This window comes from Molothrus aeneus, unplaced genomic scaffold, assembly GCF_037042795.1.
Source record: "Molothrus aeneus isolate 106 unplaced genomic scaffold, BPBGC_Maene_1.0 scaffold_19a, whole genome shotgun sequence".
NCBI classification, from domain to species: Eukaryota; Metazoa; Chordata; class Aves; order Passeriformes; family Icteridae; genus Molothrus; species Molothrus aeneus.
The window spans coordinates 343,171-367,440 of NW_027098863.1; the positions used below are offsets into that span (position 1 = coordinate 343,171).

At 40.0% G+C, this 24,270-nt stretch overlaps 1 protein-coding gene across 1 annotated transcript; it reads left to right on the forward strand.

Annotated features, from left to right (window-relative positions):
• Positions 1-1,108: 1,108 nt before the first annotated feature.
• Positions 1,109-23,592, forward strand: LOC136569698 (synaptonemal complex protein 1-like). Its single transcript, XM_066570061.1, is given in 30 exon segments — positions 1,109-1,229; positions 3,044-3,119; positions 3,282-3,328; positions 6,444-6,608; positions 7,003-7,070; positions 7,236-7,309; positions 8,648-8,706; positions 9,096-9,165; positions 9,733-9,806; positions 10,303-10,411; positions 10,932-11,026; positions 11,163-11,347; positions 11,794-11,861; positions 12,782-12,862; positions 13,448-13,506; positions 13,509-13,541; positions 13,896-13,999; positions 14,486-14,603; positions 14,858-14,928; positions 15,577-15,658; positions 16,498-16,560; positions 17,224-17,286; positions 18,141-18,257; positions 18,834-18,942; positions 19,609-19,703; positions 20,609-20,683; positions 21,119-21,178; positions 22,214-22,378; positions 22,671-22,759; positions 22,845-23,592. Coding segments are annotated over 30 exon segments (2,694 nt in total). The 5' UTR covers positions 1,109-1,151; the 3' UTR covers positions 22,987-23,592.
• Positions 23,593-24,270: the final 678 nt, after the last annotated feature.

The following is a 24,270-nucleotide window of genomic DNA, read 5'->3' on the forward strand; positions in this document are numbered from 1 at the left end:
ATAGGATGTGAAAAACGCCAATCACTTGTTTTTTAAATTTTTAAAAGTTTCATAGTAATAAAATGGTTAGAAAAAGAGCAATATAATTCAAGTAAAAATAACTTGGATAATTTGGATTAGGACAATATGAGACAATACAAACAAAGAGTTATGGACATCTGGGTACCTTTTTCTGGGCAAAAGAAGCCTGAAAAAAGACACACTTTAAGAGAGGATTAACCCTTAAAAACAATAACCTGTTGCATATTCATATACTTCATACATGATGCATAAATTCCATTCAAACCAAGGAGTCTGTTCAGTGTCGACTTCTTCCTCTGAATCCTGACGGCGTCTTCAGGGCTGAGCAGGCAGGAAGAAGTTCATTTCCTCTGATAGGAAAGCAATAAATTCTCTTTCTCTGAAAGATTTAGGTGTCCTGTGGCTGCTATCTCGCTGCAAGTCCTTTCTTTAAAAAAAAAAAGTATCTCACATAGCATAGTTTCTATTTTGACATTAGGTTATACCCTAAAACTAGATTTAACACACTACTTAAGAAAATTTATACAGCATAACTTTCTGACATAACACATATAATATTCATTTGAATATTTGTGAAAAGCCAATCATAAAATTGCATTTTTCCCACAGGAGGACTGGGCTCCCCCAGTTATTCCCCGTACAGGCGGGACCTCCCCTTCCCCTCAGACCTCTCCCGCCTTCTCCGCGACGGCCAAAGTCCCGCTGTGCTGTCCCCGGCCGGCGGCCACGGCGACATCGCCAACCCGCCCGGGCCCCCGGGCTGCCCCGAGACCTCTCTGGCGTCCAAGGGCGACGAGCAAGCCCCGCCGCTGGCCCCGATGGCCCCGATGGCCCCGCCCATGGCCAAAGTCCATGGTCCCGCCCACGGCCCCGCCCACGGCCCCGCCCACTGCCCCCGCCCATGGCCCCCGCCCATGGGCCCCGCCCATGGCCCCCGCCCATGGCCCCGCCCATGGCGCCGCCGCCGCCGCTCTGTCCGGCCGGGCCGTGCCCGGGCCGTGCCCCGCGAGCTCCGCTAGGCGGCGCCCCCGCCTCCGGGCTGAGGGGCCGCTGCCGCTTCCCGCCCTTCGCGCCCGCCCTCAGCAGCCGCCGGCAGCTGGGGCCGCCCGGCCCGCCCTTTTATCGGAGCCATGGAGAAGGAAAACCGCTTTAAATTGTTCATGCCGCCGCGCCTGAGCGCTGGGCAGGTGTCTGCGGGCAGATCCCAGGTGAGCACTCGGCCGCGGGGCCGCTGAGGGCGGCCCCAAACCCCCCCTCCCCGGCCGCCCCCTCGGGCTGTGCTGCTCTGGAGGCCGCGGCTGAGGAGGGGGACCGGGGGAAAGCGCTGGGGCCCTTCCCCGGGGACAGTGCTGGACCCGGGGAGTGCCCGGCACAGCCCGGGCTGGAGCACACACACACCTGCCCCTTGCCCCGGCACAGCCCTGGGCTGGAGCACACACACACCTGCCCCTTGCCCCGGCACAGCCCCGGGCTGGAGCACACACACACCTGCCCCTTGCCCCGGCACAGCCCGGGCTGGAGCACACACACACCTGCCCCTTGCCCCGGCACAGCCCCGGGCTGGAGCACACACACACCTGCCCCTTGCCCCGGCACAGCCCCGGGCTGGAGCACACACACACCTGCCCCTGCGTGGGCCGGGACAGCTCCTGCCTACTCGTTTCTGGCATATGCACAGACATCTTCGGTTTGAATTTCAAAGACTTTTGTTGTTGTTTTCTATCAAAACTGAAGGGAATCATCTTCTCGAGCATCCGCTCTGTGCTGTAAGCCCGCGTTTGATGTGGGTAATTCAGCCCAGAGGGCGAGCAGGGCTCTATCGCCGGCCGGGGTCTGTGTACAAATCACAAACGGGACGGGACTGCTGAGGAACTGCCTTGAGCTGTTTTCTTTTCCAGCATCGGTCTCATTACATGGTGATGACAATGGGAAGATGTCAGCAGCTCACATCCCAGGCAGCAGACAAAGAACTTAATTTTACAACTTACTTTCAAAGTTTTTTGACCAATCACACAAAGCAAAAGCATATTGACAGTAGTTCTTACAGTACCACTGTAAGCACAGGTACCTTTGGTTCAAACAATGCTTGCCTTTTTTGAATACAATACCTGCTGCTTGTAAGCCTTAAAACACAATGCACGGAGCTCCATTATTAAGCTTAGAACTTCCTAATATCTCGCTAGATAAACTTTTCTGTAACTTAGGGAGTTATTCTAGACAAGCGTTAATACACAGACCATTGTTCTATTTGCCCTTACTTTTCTACTTTTTAAATAATTTTTCTGCTGACCTATCTCATGGCTACTGCTTGGCTCTAATCACAGTTCTGCTGTCTCTGAGGCTGCCTTTTGCAGCTTTCCCAAACCCCTCTGATTTGATGGATTCCCACAGGCCCCACTCAGATGCTGGCACTGGTGTTGGTGTCTTGGTCTCACCAGATCAGGTGTGCAGTGAAAATGTTCTGTCCCCACACTGAGTTATGGGAATTCAACAAGTTATGTTTTCATGTCAAAGCTCCTTATGAAATATGTTGAGATTCAACAGGATATTCTGACAGCAGATGAGTTAGCTGTTTACAGGATGAACTTCTGTGACTTAAAAACCTTGTGAAAGGGTATTTTCATGCTGAAACATAATCAGATATAGTTTAGAAGTGCCCTTGGAAGCAAAGCAAAAAAGAAATATCAACTACTGGTCTTCAAAAAAGTAATTGGTCTCCTTGAGTCCTTTGCCATGCACCAGGGCCCAGCCAGGCAGGAGCTGCTGAGTTCCCTGCATTGAAAGCTCCCCTTTGGCCACAGTCTATAAATCAAACTGCAGGACACCAACAGTTTGATAAACCACTGGGCAGTAAGAAGTGAGTTCCAAAGCCATTACCAATACCTTGGGCTTTGAAATTTGTAGGCAGCTGTTTTATTAATGACCAATTCTATTTTCACATCATCTGTAGGGATTTTTTATGGATTTTATAATTCTTCTTTACAAATCTACCCATAAGGAACTAATGTTTAAATTTGTGCAGGGTTTGAACAGATGCTCAGATGATGACTTTAAGCTGCCATTTGATGTGTCGAACCGTGGCGAAATCACTGATTCAGGTACGATTGGAACATTTGCCATGCACCTTCTTTAAATTTTTATATATTGTCAAGGTTTAATTTTCATGAGTAGTCTCACAGTTTCATATCTGTAACTGTTAAATACAGTTTCACTGTTACTTTTTTTAGAAAGACATTGATCAAAATCTCTTCATGTTTCAGATACAATTTCACAGCAAGTGAAACTTTGCTCTGAAGTAGATGAAGAGGTCAGCTAAGTATCAACTCTGCACATCTAATTCCTTGGGGTCTTTTGAATTTGTTCCCAAACAGTGCCTAAAGCATTATTCAGTAGATATTTCAGGGCTAAAGGAAGTAGTTAAAAGGGAATAATGTTTTTTGTCTCCTGTTTAAAGCTGAATCACTTAGAGGAGATATTTGTGATTTAGTGAACATGCCTGGAAACAAATCTTTAAAAATTAAGGTGATTGCAATATTGCTGTTGTTCTTTCTTTGTTTCTTTGTCCATGAGCTTTAATTAGAGTAAGATTTAAACACTTAAGTATTCTTGTGGAACTGGTTCTGAATATTCTGTTGAGGGGCAGAAGGGTTGAAGTCAGAGTATTCTTTGGAAAACTGAAGTAGATTATCCCCATTGCTTTGTCTGGCTTTGTTTTATCTGTAAAACAATGAATTCAGTGGTTTCCAGCCTTGTCTGGCTTTGTTTTATCTGTAAAACAATGAATTCAGTGGTTTCCTCAAGCACTGGATTCTTTTGACAGTGTCTTTACCAGCAGATCTCTGCTTTAGCACAACTCAGTCCAGCTCATTTTTTTTGCAATAGCTTCTGTACTTTGCAGCTACAAAACACTCTTTGCTACCACAAAAGAAAACCCATTTCTTGCACTCTCCCTGCTGATTTTCATATCCCTGACAACTTTTTGGACTTTTTTAATCCTAAGCTATTAAAGCACCATCAGGACTGGAACAAAACTGTGATGCAGCCAAAACAAGGATGGTGTTTGGGGGTGTTGTAAGTGAACCAAAGGGCCCTTTGGGCTCGTGTGTTGCTCTCCCTGCCTCGACCACTGGCCCAGCACTGCTTGTAGGACACTTTCAAGGTGTTCTAAGGGCACAAGGGTGGTGGTTTTCCTTCCTGCTGCGTGTGTGAGCAGAGAACTGCTGGGACACTTGGGTATTTGTAAATCCCTGGGTCCAGATGGGATCCATGCCAGGGTGAGGAGGGAGCTGGCAGATGAGCTTGCCAAGCCTCTCTCCATCATTTATCAAGAGTTGTGGCTCACTGGAGAGGTTCCAGATGATTGGACACTGGCCAGTGTGACACCCATTTACAAAAAAGGTAGGAAGGAGGATCCTGGTAATCACAGGCCAGTTAGCCTGGCCTCAGTGCCAGGTGAGATAATGGAGCAGTTCATAGTGAGTGCTATCACACAGCACTCACAGGATGGCCAGGCTATCAGACCCAGCCAGCGTGGCTCTACGAAGGGTAGGGCATGTCTGACCAACCTGGTCTCCTTCTGTGACCAGGTGCCCCGCCTGGTGCATGCAGGAAAGGCTGTGGATGTTGTGTATCTGGGCTCCAGCAGGGCCTTTGGCACTGTCTCCCCCAGCACACTCCTGGAGAAGCTGCAGCCCATGGCTTGGACAGGAGCACTCTGTGCTGGGCTCAGAACTGGCTGCATGGCCGGGCCAGAGAGTGATGGTGAATGGTGCTGCATCCAGCTGGCAGCCAGGCACCAGTGCTGTCCCTCAGGGCTCTGTACTGGGACCAGTTCTGTTCAATGTTTTTACAGACGACGGGGATGAGGGCATCGAGTCCTTCATTAGTGAATTTGCAGAGGACACTAAGCTGGGAGCTTGTGATGATCTACTGGAAGGAAGGAAGGAAGGAAGGAAGGAAGGAAGGAAGGAAGGAAGGAAGGAAGGAAGGAAGGAAGGAAGGAAGGAAGGAAGGAAGGAAGGAAGGAAGGAAGGAAGGAAGGAAGGAAGGAAGGAAGGAAGGAAGGAAGGAAGGAAGGAAGGAAGGAAGGAAGGAAGGAAGGAAGGAAGGAAGGAAGGAAGGAAGGAAGGAAGGAAGGAAGGAAGGAAGGAAGGAAGGAAGGAAGGAAGGAAGGAAGGAAGGAAGGAAGGAAGGAAGGAAGGAAGGAAGGAAGGAAGGAAGGAAGGAAGGAAGGAAGAAGAGCTCTGCAGAGAGACTTAGATCAGTTGGATGGATGGGCAGAGTGCAGCAGCATGAAGTTCAGTAAGTCCAAGTGCTGAGTTCCACATTTTGGCCACAGAAATCCCCTACAACGTTCCAAGCTGGGGACAGTGTGGCTGGACAGTGCTGAGGCAGAAAGGGACCTGGGGGTGCTGCTGACAGCCGGTTGAATATGAGCCAGCAATGTGCCCTGGTGGCCAAGAAGGCCAATGGCTCCTGGCCTGCATCAGGAATGGTGTGGGCAGCAGGAGCAGGGAGGTCATTCTGCCCCTGTGCTGGGCACTGGTGAGGCTGCACCTTGAGTGCTGTGTCCAGTTCTGGGCCCTCAGTTTAGGAAGGATGTTGAGGTGCCTGAGCACATCCAGAGGAGGGCAACAAGGCTGCTGAGGGGTTTGGAGCACAAGCCCTGTGAGGAGCGTTTGAAGGAGCTGGGCTTGTTTAGCCTGGAGAAGAGGAGGCTTAGGGGTGACCTTATTGCTCTCTCCACCTGCCTGAAGGGAGGTTGTAGCCAGGTGGGGTCGGTCTCTTCCACCGGGCAGCACTGACAGAACCAGAGGACACAGTCTCAAGCTACAGCAGGGAAGGGATAGGTTGGATATTTGGAGGAAATTTTTCACCAAAAGAATAATGAAGCACTGGAATGCTCTTCCCAGGGAGGTGGTAGAATCACCATCTCTGGATGTGTTTATAAAAAGACTGGACATGGCCCTTGGTGCTATAGCCGAGGTGTTGGGGCAGAGGTTGGACTCGATGATCTGAGAGGTCTCTTCCAACCTCATTATTCTGTGACTCTGTGATTGTGTGTGTGTTCATGGCAAGATCACAGGTACTCTTGGGCAAAGTCTCTGAAGCTGCTTTTACTTAACTCAGCAGTGTCTGTCAGAAGGAGAGGACAGAAATGGTGTGAAGAACCTGCTAGAAGGAATTTTGGCTTCACTGATAATTCTGGCAAAACTTTTATTGATTTTGGTGGACTGCAGTTATCCATGTCTTTAAGCCCATCTATTTGGTGATGTCTGAAGGGGGTTTGGGATATTTCATTGTATTTGTTTCTCCTGAGAGAAATACATTATCTCCAACAGTATTAATTAGATATTAATTAGATATTATGTACTATTAATTAGATAGTATTTGAGATTAAATTGTGGAACCTGTTTCAATAGAATACAGAAACAATGAATGAATTGTTCTCAAAACTCTACAAAGAGGCTGAGAAGATCAAGCAGTGGAAACTGACTGTGGAAACGGAATTAAACCAGAAAGAAAGAAAGCTCCAGGAAAATAAAAAGACTATTGAAGCACAGAATAAAGCCATTCAAGAACTGCAGGCCAGTATTGTATAGTATACATTAAATAAAGAAAGTTAAGTGCTTCCTGATTCAGTATGACACTATTATTGATCCAATTAAATCTTAAAGACTGTTGCAGTTTGGTTTGTGCCTTGAGAAAATGATTATTTTGAGAAGTTGCAGGCACCTGTCCCGTGTGAGTGTTTGTCTGAAGAATATACCTGTAAGTGTCTCATTTGCTGCTAAATTATTGTTCATTAATTATTGCATCTTTCATGCAAAAGATGACTCAGCATGTAATACCAGATAAAACAGACTTCTGTCTACTGATGCCCCAAATTACTTTTTCATGAGGGATTTGAGAAGTCAAAGTGCATTTCTAATCTATTTTTCAATAACAGTGTCTTTTTGCATTTGTTCCCTATGAAATTAGTTTGAAAATGAAAAACTCCATTTGAAACTGGAAGATGAGATATGTGAAAATAAAGATCTCTTGAAAGAGTAAGTAATAGAACCAAGTATATATTCTTGTGTGGAAATAATCAGTTTCCATGTGGGCAGTTTTATGTAGCTGTTAAATTTTGAAGGTCATTTCCATTGTTACTCCTTAGGTACACAAAGTACTGTGCACTCCTGTGCAAACAGGATATTTTTTCCCTCCTTTAGAGCTGCTGCTTCGAGGCATCTGTGTAACCTGCTCAAGGAAACCTGCACTCGCTTCACAGAGAAGACCAGCAAATGTAAATGCTTTTTTAGCTTTTATTGGTCAGAGTAAATGTACTTCTAGCTTGCTCTAAATTCACAAACAGAAGAAAGAAGAAGAAATTTCTCGTGCTGTTCAGAGAAGTTCTCCAGTTGGGATCAACTGGATGTGGCTCTCAGAGTGAAAAGTGAATTTTAAGTGGCTCACAAAATTGGAAGTGAAGCCCCAGGTCTAACAGACTTTTGGTGTGTAATGCTGAATGCAGAGGGCTTTTGAAGCCAGTGGAATTGTTTGCTGAAAGGTGCCAGCCTGGGAGCTCTTTGGGTGCCCAAACAGTGACCCAGGGTTGAGGCCGTGCCCACAGCCCTGACTGGCCCTGGCAGCCGCTCCAGAGCAGGGCAGGGCTCCTCAAGGCTGCTCAGCCCATTGAAGGTTTGCAGGGCCACCCACACACTGGGAATATATTAAGACATAAGAAGTGACCCTTCATGCCTGTTTTTAGGCAGTAGAATCTACTCTAAATTCCCAGCACTCTCTAACAAATTTCCAGAGCTGACATTTCCTGTTTTCAGCCATCACACATTTATGGGGAGAAAAGGTCTTAACCCCAAGGTACAATGAGTAACTGGAATTCTTCTCATGCAACTGAACAAGCCAAGACAGTTGGACAACTTAATGAAGTTTAAATTCTTGAGGTTTTAAAATATGTTCTTGATTGGAAGTTCTACTTTATATGCAATTTAGAATTGTTATTCTAATCATTAGAATTTTACTAACTTGATCCTGGATACTTAAGAAGTGTCGATTTCTTTTTAGCCTTAATTCTAGAAACACTTGTATATAGATGGACTGTTCTTTTTTGATAGCTGTTTCTTTTACTGTTCTCTTTTTAATTGTTTTCTTGGGGAAAAATAGTATCAATTACAAAAGTGAAAGAAGGAAAATATGGACATGGAGTGTTGCAATTTTCCAATGACAGCTCTGTGGTTATAGGTATCTGCTGATAGGAAGAAATTCAGTGCTAAACCCTAGATTACAGTTTAGAAATACTAACAGTGTTGATACATTATTATTCAACAGCATTAATACTATAATAATTAATATGGTCACATCAACTGATCCAGAATTACACTTTCCACAGAAAAAAATATCTTAGGAAGGAAATTTAAAAGCTGAGCTTGTCTAATGTTTCAATGAACTACACATTTTCCCTAGATTCTGTAACTTTTGGCACCATGTTTCATAAGGACTTATTTAATAAGAATGGAGCTGGTAATTCCTTTTTTAATTCATTATGCTGATTAAGTATAATGACTTGGACAGCTGGCATTCTTGTTCAAAAGAAAAACTTTCTCATATGTTCTTGCTTTGATAGATGAACAGGAAAAGGCAGAAACAATACAATTGTATGAGGAACTTCATAGCAACATAGAAGTAAGTGACCAGGCTTGATGAAAGGAATGTGAGTTATGTGAGCTGAGCTGAGTTCCATGTTTATGTTGGGATACTGTTTGTATCCATCATGTGTGGGTATCATGTCGTGTGTGATGCAGGAAGTTGGGTTTTCAATCCCTTTTCAAGAATGATTTTTGTGTTCCATAAAACACATTCAATGGAGAAAGTGCAGCAGTGTGTGGGATGTGGATCCCTGTGATCTGTGGGATGGGTGCTTAGTGCTGGGTCACTGCCACAACTTCTGGCTTCTTTCTGGGCTCTGTTTCACCCACCTGCTGGTTCCTCAGAATGGCTGAGGTGGGCAGCAGCCCCTGGAGAAGTTCCAGGGTTTCCAGTATTGAACTTCAGATATTAAATTTTGGTTTTAGAGAATGACAGCGGCATTTGAAGAGCTTCGTGTGCAATCAGAGAACGACAGATCGGAAATGAGTTTCAAATGTGAGAATTCAGTTTATTGTGTTTATGCAGCTGGCTCAATTTTTTACTTCATAGCTTGTGTTCCACATGCAGGGCCAGGGCAGACAGATGTGAAGGGCTGGAATGGTGAGCAGGTCACCCTGAGACACTGGGACCCTTCTTTTATTCATGCAGCCTTTGTTCACTGCCTGGCCCCTTCTGTTGCTGTTCCACTGGGCCAAATTTGGAACTTTATCTTTCAAACAGTCACTCAACATTGAAGTTTTGTCTGTGAAGTACAGTCTAGAGATCAATACCTATTTCACATAGTTGGTTTATTTAAATGATAATGCACTAGTGTATAGCTACAGAAACTTTAGCTAAATGCTCTCTCTCTGTATGTATAGCCTGGTATGTTCCTGTTTCATTTTCACATGCTCTTTTCTGTTTGTATTTTGATTATAAAATCAAACATTGCCTCAACAATTACTCTTGGGAAACAAAAGGTACAGCTGTACAATTCCAAGCAGTCTTAAAGTGGAAGTTGTATTGAACTTGGAGTATATTTCAGCTAGAATGTTAACTGTGGATGTTACTGTATCTCAAAAGTAAAAGAAGAAGCAGAAAAAGTGGACAAGTTTGAAAAAGAATGCAAACTGGAAGTCAGTCAAAAGGAAAAGCAGGTTTGCTCATTTTACCATCTCATATGTAGAGCTTTGTTTGTGACTAAAGGGGCAATGCAAGAGCCAAGAAGTGTTTCTGGGTATTAGTAAAAAAGACAAAATAACATCTGAAGCTGCATTTAAGTCAAATTCTGCTAAGTTTAGTGATGTTTCAGTACCTTTAGTCTACTGGAATTTATGGTTTGATTTTGAATTGGAGAACTTTTTTCTTTAATGTGACTTGATCAATATTTGGCTAAGATTATATCTAGCCCAATATTTTCTGTCTGTCTGTCTATCTATCTATCTCTCTATCTATCTCTCTATCTATCTATCTATCTATCTATCTATCTATCTATCTATCTATCTATCTATCTATCTCTCTATCTATCTCTCTATCTATTTAATCTAACTTGAATGACAGCAAAATGTCTGCTTATCATACCTGGGGTACAAATGAAAATTAACATCTGTCCCTTTTCCAGACTTCATGATGATATTTCTTGCACTTTTTTAGATTTCAGCTCTCACCATAGAGAGAGATGAAAAAGATGATGTCATAAAAGACATCAAGGCTCAGCTGCAGACGTCACAAAATAAGATTGCTGACTTAATGGAAGCAAAATGTAAGAGTTCTGCCTGCTGTGTTTAAATGTAATTGTTTATAGAATTTAAATGTAATTGTTTATGATTGTTTATTTATGAGATGTAATTGTTTATAGAAGCATAGGAAACAGGGTCATGATGGTTTTATTCTGTTGCTGGTTGGCAGCAGAATTTTGGGGCCTTGAAGGCCTTATTTTTGTTTGGAGCAGGAGCTGCTCATGTGGGAGCAGGACTGGCAGGGTCGTTTTTAGGGTGAGTCAAGCACTGAGAGCTTTGGAAGATTGGAAAGGGAAAATATGTTGCTTCAGTTTTGCAAATTTACAGTCAGGCAGATGTCACTGAGGAAACTTACTTTTCAGAACTTGATTTTCAATACTTTTAAGCCATCTATATTCAAGTTTTATCTATTATTTTATAGTATATGATGTCAGTTCCATTGCTCTGTGTTAAATTCTTTAAATGTATGTAATTTTCCATTTTTAGCAGTACTTTTTAGTAAATATCCTATTTTTAAAAATATTAACATCTTTTTTTGTTTAGTACATCATGAAGAAATGTTAAAGGAATCCCAGGTCAGTAAAGAACATTTGAGGGCAGAGCTGGAAGAGGCTAAAATGTCATTGCAAAAGGCAGAGGTACCCCTTGCTTATAGTTTTACAGTAGAAATAGACTAGAGGAGTATTTGCATAAATAATTATGGATACTTTAGACATGAAACAGCTGTAGCTGTTTGTTGCAAAACATGTTTAGAAATGATCTCATGTCTTGAAGGTTACTCAAAAGAACTTGGAAACTGAGCTCCAGACTAGAGTGAAAACATTAATTCAGGTTACTGGAGAAAAGGATGAGCAGGAGGAAGAATGTAAAAAAATGAAGGCTTTGCTTGCAGCCCTGACAGAGGAGTTTGAGACTTCTGTTGCCAATTTGAAAAGCTTGCTGCAAGAAGAGCAAAATAGGTAAATTAATGAGTTGCAATTCCAAGAGTGATCTTACAGGTTGCAGTCTATGACAAAATCAAGAACAATTGGAAATGAAGCTGAAATTTGGAGGTTTTTTCCACACAGTGGTCTAAATGCAGAGAATTGAATGTAAATTTTTTTGTTGGTGATAGTTAATACTGGTCTATAAAAAGTAAATTTTTGCCCCCTCCAACTTTCATAATTCTGTCTTTAAGAAATAGAGATTTCTGTAGGTATATATTTGTTTACTTTTATGTCTACTGTTCTGAGGTTGTAAAAGTGTAATTTGATATGTGTTGCAGGCAGATATATCATCTGCCTGTTGAAAGGTAAATGTTCTTAAAGTGCTTGTGCTAAGACTTTGTCTTATTGTCCTTGAAGTTTCAAATGGTGTGAGTGCTTTGTACCCTACATTTGGGGTTTTTAATTTACCATTTTCTTAGATTAAAGAAATATGAAGATGATTCCAAGCTGCTTACCTTGGAGCTCCAAAAGAAATCTGCTGAACTGGGTAAGGCTTGTAGAAAGGCAGAAAATGAGCCAGGCAGTAATAAAAATGCTTTCTGCTGTTGTCTGGAAATGGACTGTCTCTAGTAGGTGGAGAAATGATTTTACAGTACCTGTACCTATCAGGAATGCCTGAATTTATTTTGACTCAGCTGATCCCTTTTCTTTGGGGGTCATTGGTACTGGCAGCAGCCAAAGGGCAGTGCTGTGCAGAGCTCCAATAGTGAGACCATTCCTGCATGAATTCTTCTGGAGGTAATTTTGGTTTCCAGCTAAGAGCAGCAGCACTGCAGGTGCCAGGAGTGACTTCTGTAGCAGAGATAAAACCCTCCCATTGAGGTTTCTGGGACCCTCCCCGTGCTGGAAGTGGAATGATGCTGGCAGGGGTTGTCTTTAAATATCATAAATGTGATGTCCTGTGCTTTCTAGGGATGTGCTCCTTAGTCCCCAGAGTAAGAGCTCTGCCTTGCTGCTGAGAACTTGCAAAAAATACCAGCACTGTCAATGTGCACAGAGAAACCATTTGGAAGTCAGTAACAACTGGTTTCCTTTCTCAGCATATCCATGTGGTACCTTCAGCAGTTCAGATTTTTTTCTGGAACAATGCAGGTGCATCAATACTTGCAGAATACTCTAGTCTAACAGTCCATGGTTTATTTGAAGCTATAATTGTGGAAAACATAGAAAGGCTCTAAACTTTATTTAAGATAAATATTTAGTTTCTCTTCAGATAGAGATTTGCTAATGTCTGAATCATTTTTCAAGTCTACATTTAGATTAAGTCATAAATTAGTTTTTCAGCTTCTTAACTTAATCCAACAAGTTTTGAGAACTGGGTATTGCAAAGGGGTAAATGTTTTATACTGCCTGCTAAATATGAAAAATCATTTCTGTTCCATTAATTTTACATTCCATGTGCTGTAGAAGAGATGACTAAAGTAAAATGTGATAAAGAAGTGCAACTTGAAGAGCTGTCAGAAACTCTGGTAAATGTTCATTTTATTAATCTCATGGCATTTGCTCTTCATATGAAATTCCTCTTGCTTTGTAAGTATCTTAAATGTCATAAATAAACACCATCTAGTCTACCTTAACATTTCTACTAAACTTTCTCACACACAATTTCAGTGTTTTCTTTAAAGAACTTCTTTATTGCCACTGTTTTTCTTGTCTCCTGTGCTTTTGGTTTTTCTTGTCTCCCATGTTTTTGCTTTTCCTTCTCAAGGTTTTTGGTTATTTCCTTCTTTGTTCATGCCCATTCAAATGCCACTCCCTCTGCATATAAAGTTTTCCCCTTTGTTCTTCCTTACAGGAAGGTAATTAGCTCTGGCCTCTGTGAACCCTGCTGTACTGTGACACAGGCCCATTTTCTGTCACAGAAGTCTCAGCTATATGAAATACACTCTGAACAGAGGTTTCTTTTCATTATGATTTTAGATTTACAAGCCTAACAAGAATCCATATCAACTCAAGTTAAGATAGTGGGAAATCAGGTGTGCATTTCACTGTGTTTGCTTGTTGTTCTCATCTGTGCATTGAGTGTTCTGAACTGAGTTTCACTCATTTTCTAAAATGGGCAAATTGGAGGACTTTGACTGAAGAAGAGTCTTGAGGCTACTGTAGAAAATATGCAGAGAGAGAAAAATGTGGAGAGAGCAATGAAAATGCTCTCCAGATGAGAGAGGTCTGAAGTAGGGCAATAGTAACATATTTTAGAAATAGTGAAGTTGCACATCATGACTTGTACACAAGTTTATGCATAAGAAACAGCACCCAGAGCAGTGTCCCACCCTAATTTTGCAGACCAGGTAATTAAACTCACAGCAGGGACAGACATGAACAGCACTGGTGTCACAGTTCACTGTCTCACAGCACTTCCAGATCCCAGCAGAGATTGGAAAGATCCAACCTGGATAATCCATGACATGGATGTTGTTGGGTTCTCCTGAAAGCCTCGTGCTCTTAGTTCATGTCTGATAACCTCCAGCAGTTGGAGTTTGCACGTGTAGACTCAAAACTCTTCCTTTTCATTTTGCAGAAAGAATTCCAGGATTTGAAAGCACAGCTGACAAGTACAGCTGAGAAGGAACAAGATTATTTAAAGCAGCTTGTGACTCTGAAAACAGATCTTGAACAAGAGGCGTATGACCATTTTGAAAATACAATATTTAATTAGTTTTGGTGGAGTTGCTTTAATCCACAGTGAAATGAACTAGGATTGTTTTCTAATCAAACTTTTGAACCACATATATGCCATTAATTCCAGACTTACATTTCTAAATTCCACTTTCTCTATTTGTATGTATTCTATGGCATATGTAGTTGTTCCATATCTCTTTGACTTATTTAACAAGAAGAGACAGTTTCTGAATTCATGGTTAATCTTGCTTTGAACTACATCATCTTCACTAACCATTAGATTTATATAAAAGTTGACTCTGATTTTCTTTCTTTCCTTCTTCTGTCACCTTTTTACATCTCTCTGACTCTGCTGCAAAGCTTCTATTTGTAGATAAAGGCCTGGACTTCTTTCAGCATGGAATAAGACTTGATAACGGGTATGTTTAATTTAAAAGGAGATTTCAAAATGCATCTTCTTATTCCTCTTGGCCATTTGTTTGAAATTAGGTTAAGGAATGAACAACTAACAGTGTATCTCAGTAAGCTTTCACTAGAGAAAGAACAAACAGCACAAGAGAAAAATGCTGTGGCTGCAGAAGTCAAGAAACTGCAAGAACAACAAGAGGCAAGTTGTAAACTTCCAGGTCTCATGAAAGGACAATACTCAATTGGACAAATTACTCGGTTTTACAAATTAGATGATGAGCTGCAACATGACTTGGTCTGCAGAGTACCTGAGCTGTTTTTTGTGTTTGAGTTGGAAAGGAAGTGTATTTACACTTGTGAGCAAGGCAGGTCAGTGTGCTTTGGATGTCTTTGAATTTTTTAAGAAGTCACTTTGAATTTTATTTCTTTGCTGACACATGGGTCTTTATTTAGGATAGTAAGAAAAAAGAAGAAAATACAAAGCAGTTAGTTGAAAATCTAGAAGAGGCAAAGAGCCAGCTAAGGCAAGTAAAAACAAATATTAATAACTGATATTGTTAAAGGAAGTAGACTCAAATAGTTATTTGGGTTCAAATGCTGCTTTCTGGGATGTTTTGATTAATGTTTTTTCTAGCTTATATAGCTAAACAGAAACTATTCAGAATTGCTGTTGGCCAAGTAGAAATTTTCTCAGATTAGAAATACTAATTGCTGCAGGAACAGTGTTTGCCATCATTTTGTATTACATAGTAGGAGCTGTCTTGTTGTGCATTAGACACCTCAGGTGAGAAGGAAATGAAAATGGAAGGTGAAGGTCATGGATTAAATGTGACAAGGCAAAACTGGGTAAGAGTTACTCTCTGTATCACCAGTTCAATAGACAGGCAGCTCCCATGTTTCACAGCTGCATTGCAATAGTCCAGATTAGGATGTATTTTCCTTGGCTTAGCTGGAACATCTTTTCCTACTTAAAAAAAGTATGGACAGTTCACAGATTGACTTACTGGGCATGTTGCTGCATTTTAAGAACATTTTCATTGAGCAGCTTATGAAGTTCCCATCAACATTAGCAGCTCTTTTTAGAAAATAAAAGAAGGGTTTATTAGAAGTACTGAAAATCAGTTAAAGGCAAGAAGGAAAGATTTACTAATGCTTGTTAATTTGGCACTTAGAAATGAACTGGAGTCTTTGAAGCAGAAAATGGCAAAGACAGGTGAAGAGATGAGAAGTACACTGGATGAAAGAGAAGAAAATGTATGTCATGTGTCATGCAAATATCTTACAGAACCTGTAGGACAGCATTAAATGTAAAATCTGTGTTGGGATTTTTCTGCAAAGCTCTGCCTGGGGGATGTGATCTCTGCCAGAGGTTTCTTCTTTCTCAGCTGCTGCCAGCTGTGCCATTGTGTGTGCACGTGCTCAGCCCTGTTATTTCAAAAGACAAGCACAGTCACGGGGGTGTTCACTCTTTGCTGCAAGTTTCATATTAAAGATTTGGTTGTTTTCAGGCCAACAGAGAACCTGCTTTTCTGATTTTTCATATACCCACACAGTGATGGATGGGCTCTGGATTAGCTTTTTATATGTAGTGTGAGTTTTAGCTTAAATAGATTCAAACATTTTTACTTTTCTTTCTGTTGGTTCAAAGCAACCTGGGGTTTTTATCAAATTTCAGAATTTCATTGTAACAGTCAAAGATTTACAATTGTCATTTCAGGTAAAGAGTACTGAAAATGAAATTTCAAGAAAGGAAAAGCCATTGAAGAGTCTAGAAAATAATTGGGAAATTCATTTTTTCATGGATGTAGAGAACTTCCTACAAGTGTATTTTTAAATTGTGAAGATATTGGGGATTTTTTTTTCTTCTTTCTTAAGTCTCTAACAACTAAGGAACTGGTTCACTGCTATTATTTAACATCTTATGGTACTTTATGGCTAAAACTCTGATTATTCTAACATGTCAGCTGGTGTTGCAGTCCCATTGGAACAAACCAGACTGGTGCAAGTGCAGGTTTGAGAACATTTACAGGAATTGCTCACACAGGGAGTCATTTGTAGAACTTACTAATGAATGTCTGAAATATCTCTTTCAGATGAACAATTTAAAGAAGCAGGTGGAAAATAAAACCAAATGCATTGAAGAGTTGCAGCAGGAGGTGGGTAGAGATTTTAATTTCACAATACGTAAACACATTATATTTTGGGTTGCCTTTTCAGCAGGTTTTGTCTGCTGTGATATCTTTAGATACACCTATGTAATTTAAAAATTCTCCTTTCTTATCCTAACCCTGAGCAAATTAGGGAGTCATCTCAGGAATCACTTGATTTGTTAAATGTGCCTTAATTTGAAAAGAGCAATTACAAAAATAATGTCTTTAATAAACTTCTACTCTTTTTCATTTAGTGCATGGTGTTATTTTTGTACTTGTAATAAGTATCTCAGTTACCACTTGTAGAAAATAATTCTGCACTGGCACAAACTGTAGTAACTTCACTGTAAAAATAAAGAACTTGTATTTTTTGTCATGACATCTTCACACCTTCTGTCAGCAGCATCTTAGTTGTAATTCCCATTCTGCACCTCATTTGTTATTCCCTGCTCTTGCTCAGGAGGAGCCTTTCTTAAGGTCATGAAGAAACAGTAATTATCACAGAAATTAGTTGAACATTCATTTGTTTGAAGAATTGTTCTGGAACCTGAGCTGCACAACAGAGAGTTATTTGCCTGATGAGAGCTGGAATTTCTTGGTGCAGTTAAACCATTACATAATTCTATTTACTTATTAAGGTACAGTGCTTGTTTTGTTTTATTTCAACAGAATAAGGTGCTGCAAAAGAAACTTACTGCAGAAAGCAAGAAAAGCAATACTTATGAAGGGAAGGTAGGTTTAAATAACATCATGTAGAAGATGAGGTGAGTGTTTTTAAGCCCCACTGTAAGTAATGATAATACTTGTTCAATACGTTCTGAGCTGCTTTGGGATCTGGGATACAGACTTTGCAGGAATGAGCTCACAGTTTTTAGAAGATGCTTCCATTTTTAATCATTGGGCACTGACTGTTGGACATTTAAGAGATGGATTCACATTGCAATTAATGATGTTTCTAATCTGTTCCTTTTTTTTTTTTCTTTTCTTGATAGTGGACTGAACAGGGTTCAGCAACCTCATTGTAACAGAAAAGCATTTAAAAGACATATACATATATGTATATATATATTACTTTTTTAAGGCTGTTCTTTAAATGTGTTCTGCAGTGGCAATCCCTCTGATGGGAATATTGTGTCCAGCTTTGGGTACTGCACTTGAAGAAAAGTGGACTTTTTTGAGGATATTCATATGATAAACTTAAAAGGAAAAACTGTAATCAAAATGCACAGCTGGGAGAAAAATGTGCCATAAAAGCTGTGAAAATCTGATACAGATTTACAAGAGAGGGAATCAAATCTCCATCTGTATTTGTTTTTTTCTGAGGCATTCACAGCATTTAGGGTGACTGCTTAGGGCAGTCTTCCCCACTGGGCTGTTGCCATTCTTTCTTTGAGTATTTTCTAACTCACTTCAGGCCAAAGTTCAACTCTTTATTAAAAAAAAAGCTGAACTTTTAAATAGGAAACACTTTAATCATATACCTGAACAGTAACAGTGTGTTTGTGCTCAAAAACAAGAGGTAAGAAAAAATCATTAACACAGTAATTCCTAAACAAATAACAGCAGCAATTCTGCATTCTCAAAAGGTGAATAAATTGCAGATAGAGATGGAAAATATGAACAAGCAACATAAGGAAGCAATTGACATCTATCAAAAAGACATAGAAACAAGAAAAGGAAATGAAAATAAACTTCGTGAAGAGGTGAGAGGTGTTAATTTTTACTGCAATTTAATTTTTTTAATTTAAAATGTTTTTATGAAGCTTTATTGGCCAGAGTCCTTGCTCTTCCATTTCAGACATGAATGGAATTTGTGTATGCCTGTGAGCAAAGCTTTAGTACATGAGGTGCTTAGGCTGACGTATTTGAATATGTCTTTGAAAATAAGAACTCCATTAAAACTTCTTGCTTTCAAGATATAGTTCAAAGAAATTCCACCCTTGGTATAAAGTCAGCATAGTTAAATTAGATTATAACTTCTCCCATATTAGTATTTTTCTGCCCACACTTTTTTTTTTGATGGCAATGCTAAGAAATGTTAGGGCAGAGTGCTTGAAATGGCCTTTTGGTTTGAAGTGAACTTGCCTGCCATGGCTGTACCTTTGATCCTGCCCATTTTAACAATCTGCAGAAAAGATGAGGGATTTGAAAGGGATCTTAAAAGCAAATAAAGCCCAAGTGGGACTGCAAACTTTGCACCCACAGGGGAAAGAAGAAATTAAGATTAAAAAGAAATATATGGTTATGTTGATGAATGAAATGCAATTTATTACTGACAGGTAGAAAAGATGAGGTTGCTTTGTGATGAAACAGCAATGATACAGAGAGAAACTGATGCCAGATGTCAGCACAAGATAACTGAGATGATGGCACTGATGGAAAAGCACAAGGGAAGAGATTTTCCTGCTTGCTGTGGTTTGCAGTGTGTGATACCATGTTAATAGCATGTTTATAACTTGTGATACCACGTTCATGACCTTTCCAAAGCAGAATCAGGCCTGAATCTGGGAAAAGGAAGCCGAACCCATGCTGGACTTTGCATCATCTAAAATCAAATTCATTTGAAGATTTTCAAAAGATTCCTGTGGGCAGATAAATTCCATTCATCTAAACTTCTGGGATTTTTAGATTTTTTTCAATTCAGGCTTCCTTTGATACCATCTGAGTGCAATATTTTTCAGTATCAGTTTGGCTCTTTCTCTGAGATGCCTTAGTGACTGTCAGCAGTTTAGCCTGACACATTTTAGTTTTCCTTTCTGTTCCTCTATTTTGCAATATCTTTAGCAGATACATTAATAAAGATGGCACAGCTGGCTCTTAGTGCTGCGCCCATATTGCTGCACAGAAATCAAGCACTCTCTGCCAGTCCACAAAATAATACTTGAATTGAGCATTTTCTGTTTTACAGTTTCTGCAGAAGCATCAATGAATCTTTTCTTTCTGAATCTTAAGAGCCTGGTTTGAAAGAAATGATGTTTTAAGACTGGATAACTCTATAATTGTAACATTTAGTCACATATTTTGAGTTTGGTGTTGGTTTGGTTTTTTTAACCCAGAATGAATATGATAAAATGGTTGAAGAAAAAGATGCAGAGTTAAAAGTATATAAAATGAAACAGCAAAAGCAGTTCTCATCAGCAAGAGCACTGGTAAGGAGTACTTTCCAATGTTCAGTAATTCAGTGAAGGGGCTGATGTCCTTGTGTAGTGGTTTTATGCTGGCTAAGGGCCAGGCACACACAAAAAAAACATTCACTCATTTTTCTCTGCTGTAGTTGAGCAGAGGAGGGGAAAGAAAAATTCAAGTTGAGATAAGGATTAGGAGAAAAACACTTTGAGGGTAAAGCAGATTCAAACTTAAATAGCATCAAAAATTTATTATTAATAGGATTAAAAATGGGTAATGAGAATTAAACTAAACCTTTAAAACACCTTTTTTCCCAATCCCTCCCTCTTGCCCACCGACAGCACAGAGAGACAAAAGATGTGATCTTCAGTCAGTTTGTGACTTCTAAAAATCTTTTTTCAGTTTGCTTAGAGAGTTTCTTTTTCCTGCTGTGCTCTGGGGTCTTTCCCACCAGAGACAGTTCTCTGGGAACCTTTCCAGTGTGGTTTTAATTTTTACCAGTAGCAGTCCCACCCAAGCTGCTGCAGCAGATCTTATTCTGGGCACTAAAAACTCCAAGTGTTTCTAAAAATGAATTGGAGTAGCAGTGTGTTTGTGTCTGCTCTTCCAGACAGTGTGTCATGTTCTGACTTCCCACTTGGAATAGGAAACTTTTGTTTTAAATATTTCGATTGTGCCCTCTCACCCCTGTTCTCCCAAGTGTTTTAAGGTCTTACCTTGAACATTTCTGATCAAGTTCCTGTTTCTTATAGTGCTTCAGTCTTTTTTAAACAAGCTAAAGCAAAGCTTCAAGTATAGGGCTGAAAAGCAAATAGAATTCTCTTGTGTATCTAATGAGTGTCCCTGTTAATTACTGTCTCACTTGGGACTGTTTTCTTTTTTCTGGGCTGTGCATAGTTAACCCTGTGCTTTATTTAATGGTTTGTAGGAAAATGAGCTGTCATGTTTGAAAAGTGAACTGGCCTCCCTTAAGGAACAACTGAAAGCAGAAATTGAAGAAAAGGTGGAGTTTTTTATTCACTGAGCAGTGGGGGTGAGAGGTGTGGCCTGGGCTTGTGCTGTGGGAGGAGTTGGATAAGAAATGAAACTGAACAGAAAAACAGGGACTTTTGAATGCTGGGGTTGTGCTAAATCTGGTCATATATTTGTGTGAACTTTGTAACACTCTGTGATTATAGATTATATATAAATTAACAACAAAACAAAACTCTCCTTTATTTTAGTTAATTTTAACTAGCTAAAGCAAAAAAGTTCCCTAAACTGTAGGGGTTTTTTCAGTGACTTTTGAATGCTGGGGTTGTGCTAAACCTGGTCATATTTTTGTGTGAGCTTTGTAACAGTCTGTGATTATAGACTGTGCTCTGTAATGACACCAAGAAGATTTTTAACAACTGAATTCAAAGAAATATTTCCTTGCTGTCACATAATTCTTTTGTAGGAGAATCTTGTAAAAGAGCACTCTCGCAGTATGATTCCTGAAAGTGAAAAGAAACACAAGGTAACTTCAACTTTTTAATTGCTTTTAGAATTTGGTAGTGTTTATATGTGTAGAATCAATTGAAGTACCATGATAATTTATTTGCATTCAACAAAAGACACTGGAATGCTTTGGACTTCAAACTTTTTAAAGAAAATAAAATTTTATGTTCCTGGGACTCCTAAACCTTGTTTAGATCTATACAGTGAATCTACTCATGTAAAAATAGAAAGTCTGTAGATGATTTTTTTTCCCCTGGGATAAGAAGGGATTTTAAAGGGTCCTACCATTCCATGGAGATATTGGACAGCAGTTTCTGGAAGGGCTCCCACTGTGTAATTTTTCTTGCTCAGTTGTTGATTTTTTTATGTCTCTGGAATTGTTTTACTCAGTCTTAAAAGTGTCCATTTGTAAAGGCACTTTTCCTCTATGGAAGAGAACAAAGCTGATCTAGCTGTAAAAATGGTCAAAGTATCAAAGTAGTCCTGACTGCAGAACTTACCCTTCTTCCCTGTCAGGAGTTCACTTGTGGGTTTCATATTGGAGCAATGGAATCCAGCACCACTTTGATGTTATCTGTCTAAAAAAGGACTGCACTGGACCATTCAATGCTTCTCAGTTTAACTTCTCGTGAAAAGACTATTTTAAGTAACACCAATCTTGATATAGCTATCAATCTTTCTCTGAAAGCCTTTCCCTGCAGTTTTGTTTGTTCCCATTTTCTTTGATGTTTGATATGGTCCACATGTAGTGGCTACAGTTCAGAATAACCTGAATTTCTGCAGATAAGCATGAAGAACTGAAATACAATGTGCCATGAAACTCAGCTCTTCCATAGCTTCCCCTTCATTCTCCTCATTTGGCAACAAAAATAATATAAAAAATGCTATTTCCACCCCACCCCACTTTGTTTGGGTCATTGCTTCATGTTTGGATGGAAAGAGAAGAGTTCCACCATTTCTCTCAGGTGAATTCTTGGACACTCAGACTGTAAACTGGCTCCTGAGTTTGGCTTTAGATTCCATTCTTACCCCATAAAATAAAATCTAAAACTAGAAACGTTTTCTTTCCCAGACATATGCTATAAAGACTCCTCCAATGGATAAGATGCACAGTGGAAGAAGCACAAACCTGCCTTCAGAGCAGAGCAGCAGGAAAAAGCAGAAAGTGCTTGTGCAGCTGGACACTCAGTCAGACAGCTCTGAGCACACTGACCTCCTGGTAAGAGTCAGAGAGCAAATCATGTGCTGAGCACTTCTTTGTGCTCACTGCTGGCTCTGAGAATGAAAATAAACAGTTTGGGCTTCCACATTCAAGCCAATATTTATGTGTCTATTTTTAATTGATTGGTTCTTTCTGGAATTGTATGTACATAATTAACATTCTTTTTATTGAACTGTTTTGCCTTATAATGACATCTTAATTTTTTTATTTTTCATAGTTTAATATCCTTAGGGGGAAAGAAAAAGTAGTTTTTAATATAGTGTGAGTAAGTAACTTTTTCATTTATTAGAGCATAGTCTCGGAAGAAGAAATGTTTAAAAATTTGTACAAAGATTATCCACAAGCTTCACAATTACATTCCACAGCACCAAAAAAGGTATGTTAGCCTTTCCTAAGATTAAAGCAAGCAGTTAATCAGATTGTTTACAGAAACTAAAGGATGGCTTTATTTTCCTTCCTGGACCCCAGCTCCATCCAGTGTGAAATCTCCAGGCTCTGCTCTGAAACTCAAAACCATGAGGACAATGCGCGAGGCGGGCTGGACTGCGCTCTCCAAAATGGACAGGAAAAGGAAAATTAAAGATGTTGTAAAGTTCTTTGCTTAAAATGCAGAAATACCCAGTGCCCTGGCATTGCTTGCAGGGTTGTTTTTCTCTCAGAGTTAGTGCTTTGTTGCATTTTTCTGTCATACTCAGTGTGTTCAATACTGTGTTCATTCCTTCACACATATGAACTTTATAGATCTATAACTGCAACCCCTGCAGAGCCTTTTCCACCTTTCCTCCCTTGTGCTTCAAAATGTTGGGACAAAAATTGGCCAATTTGAAATTTTGAAATAAATAGAACTGCATAGAAAGTTGTTTCAAAGCTGTTTCTGGCATTAGAAAGTCTGGTTTTAAAGAACTTCTGTTCTTTTAAATTTACTCCATTTTTCTTAACACATAAATACATAGTGAAAGAAATGTTGCTGTTAAATGTATGTTCTTTTACCTGAAGTCCTCTTGCTTTTTCCTGCATTTTAATGGCTGTTAGACCTGTCTTTTTAGACTGTTTTGTTTTCAGTATGTTAAAATGGTTTTGAAACTTCTAAAATTGCAGTAGAATTGCTTGTATTTAAAAAGATTTCAGCTTCACAGGGAGTAAAAGATGCACGGTATAAGATCGTGAAAACAATGTTAAGATGCCATTAAATTGTTTATCTGAAATATCAAGTATGGGACTATTTGTTATTGCTTTAAATATTTGAACACAGACAGAAATCACCCACCAGCCTTCCTAGGGACCAGCAGAAGTTCAAGGATAGATTAGAACATCTATTTCTGTATTAATCCTTGATTAATCTTGGTTTCACAACAACGACAAACTCTACTTCAGAGCCTAGACATAACAAGAAAACTACAAGTACATGTTAAAATATAATGCAAAATCAAAAATCCCAAATGCAGGTGAAGTGGGAAGCAAAATAGATTTGTTTTCTTCTTTTTGTGTAGTCTTAGGGATAGGCCAGTAGTTTGGGTTCCTTATGTTGAGCTGTTGAGCAGCGATGTAAATGAGATTTGTTATTGTATGTAGCTAACAAATATTGTGCAGAGATCTGGAAGAATCTGCTGTGCTTTCCCCATGAGCACTTGAAAGTGAAAAATGGAAGTTTGTACTGCCCACTTCTGGACTCAAACAGTAACTAATCAACTAGAGCCTTGGTATTTCCTAGGGACATGAATCCATGGGATATCACATAATTCTCCTGATCCTGTGAGTGTGTCCTGTGAGGTGCTGTGTAAATCACCTGAAAAAGTACAAAAATATTGCCAGCAACACTGCAGAAAGCTTGCAGGAAATGCAAACAGCAGGGAAGGGTGTAAAATCCCATCTGCCCGTTTCTGTGCCTG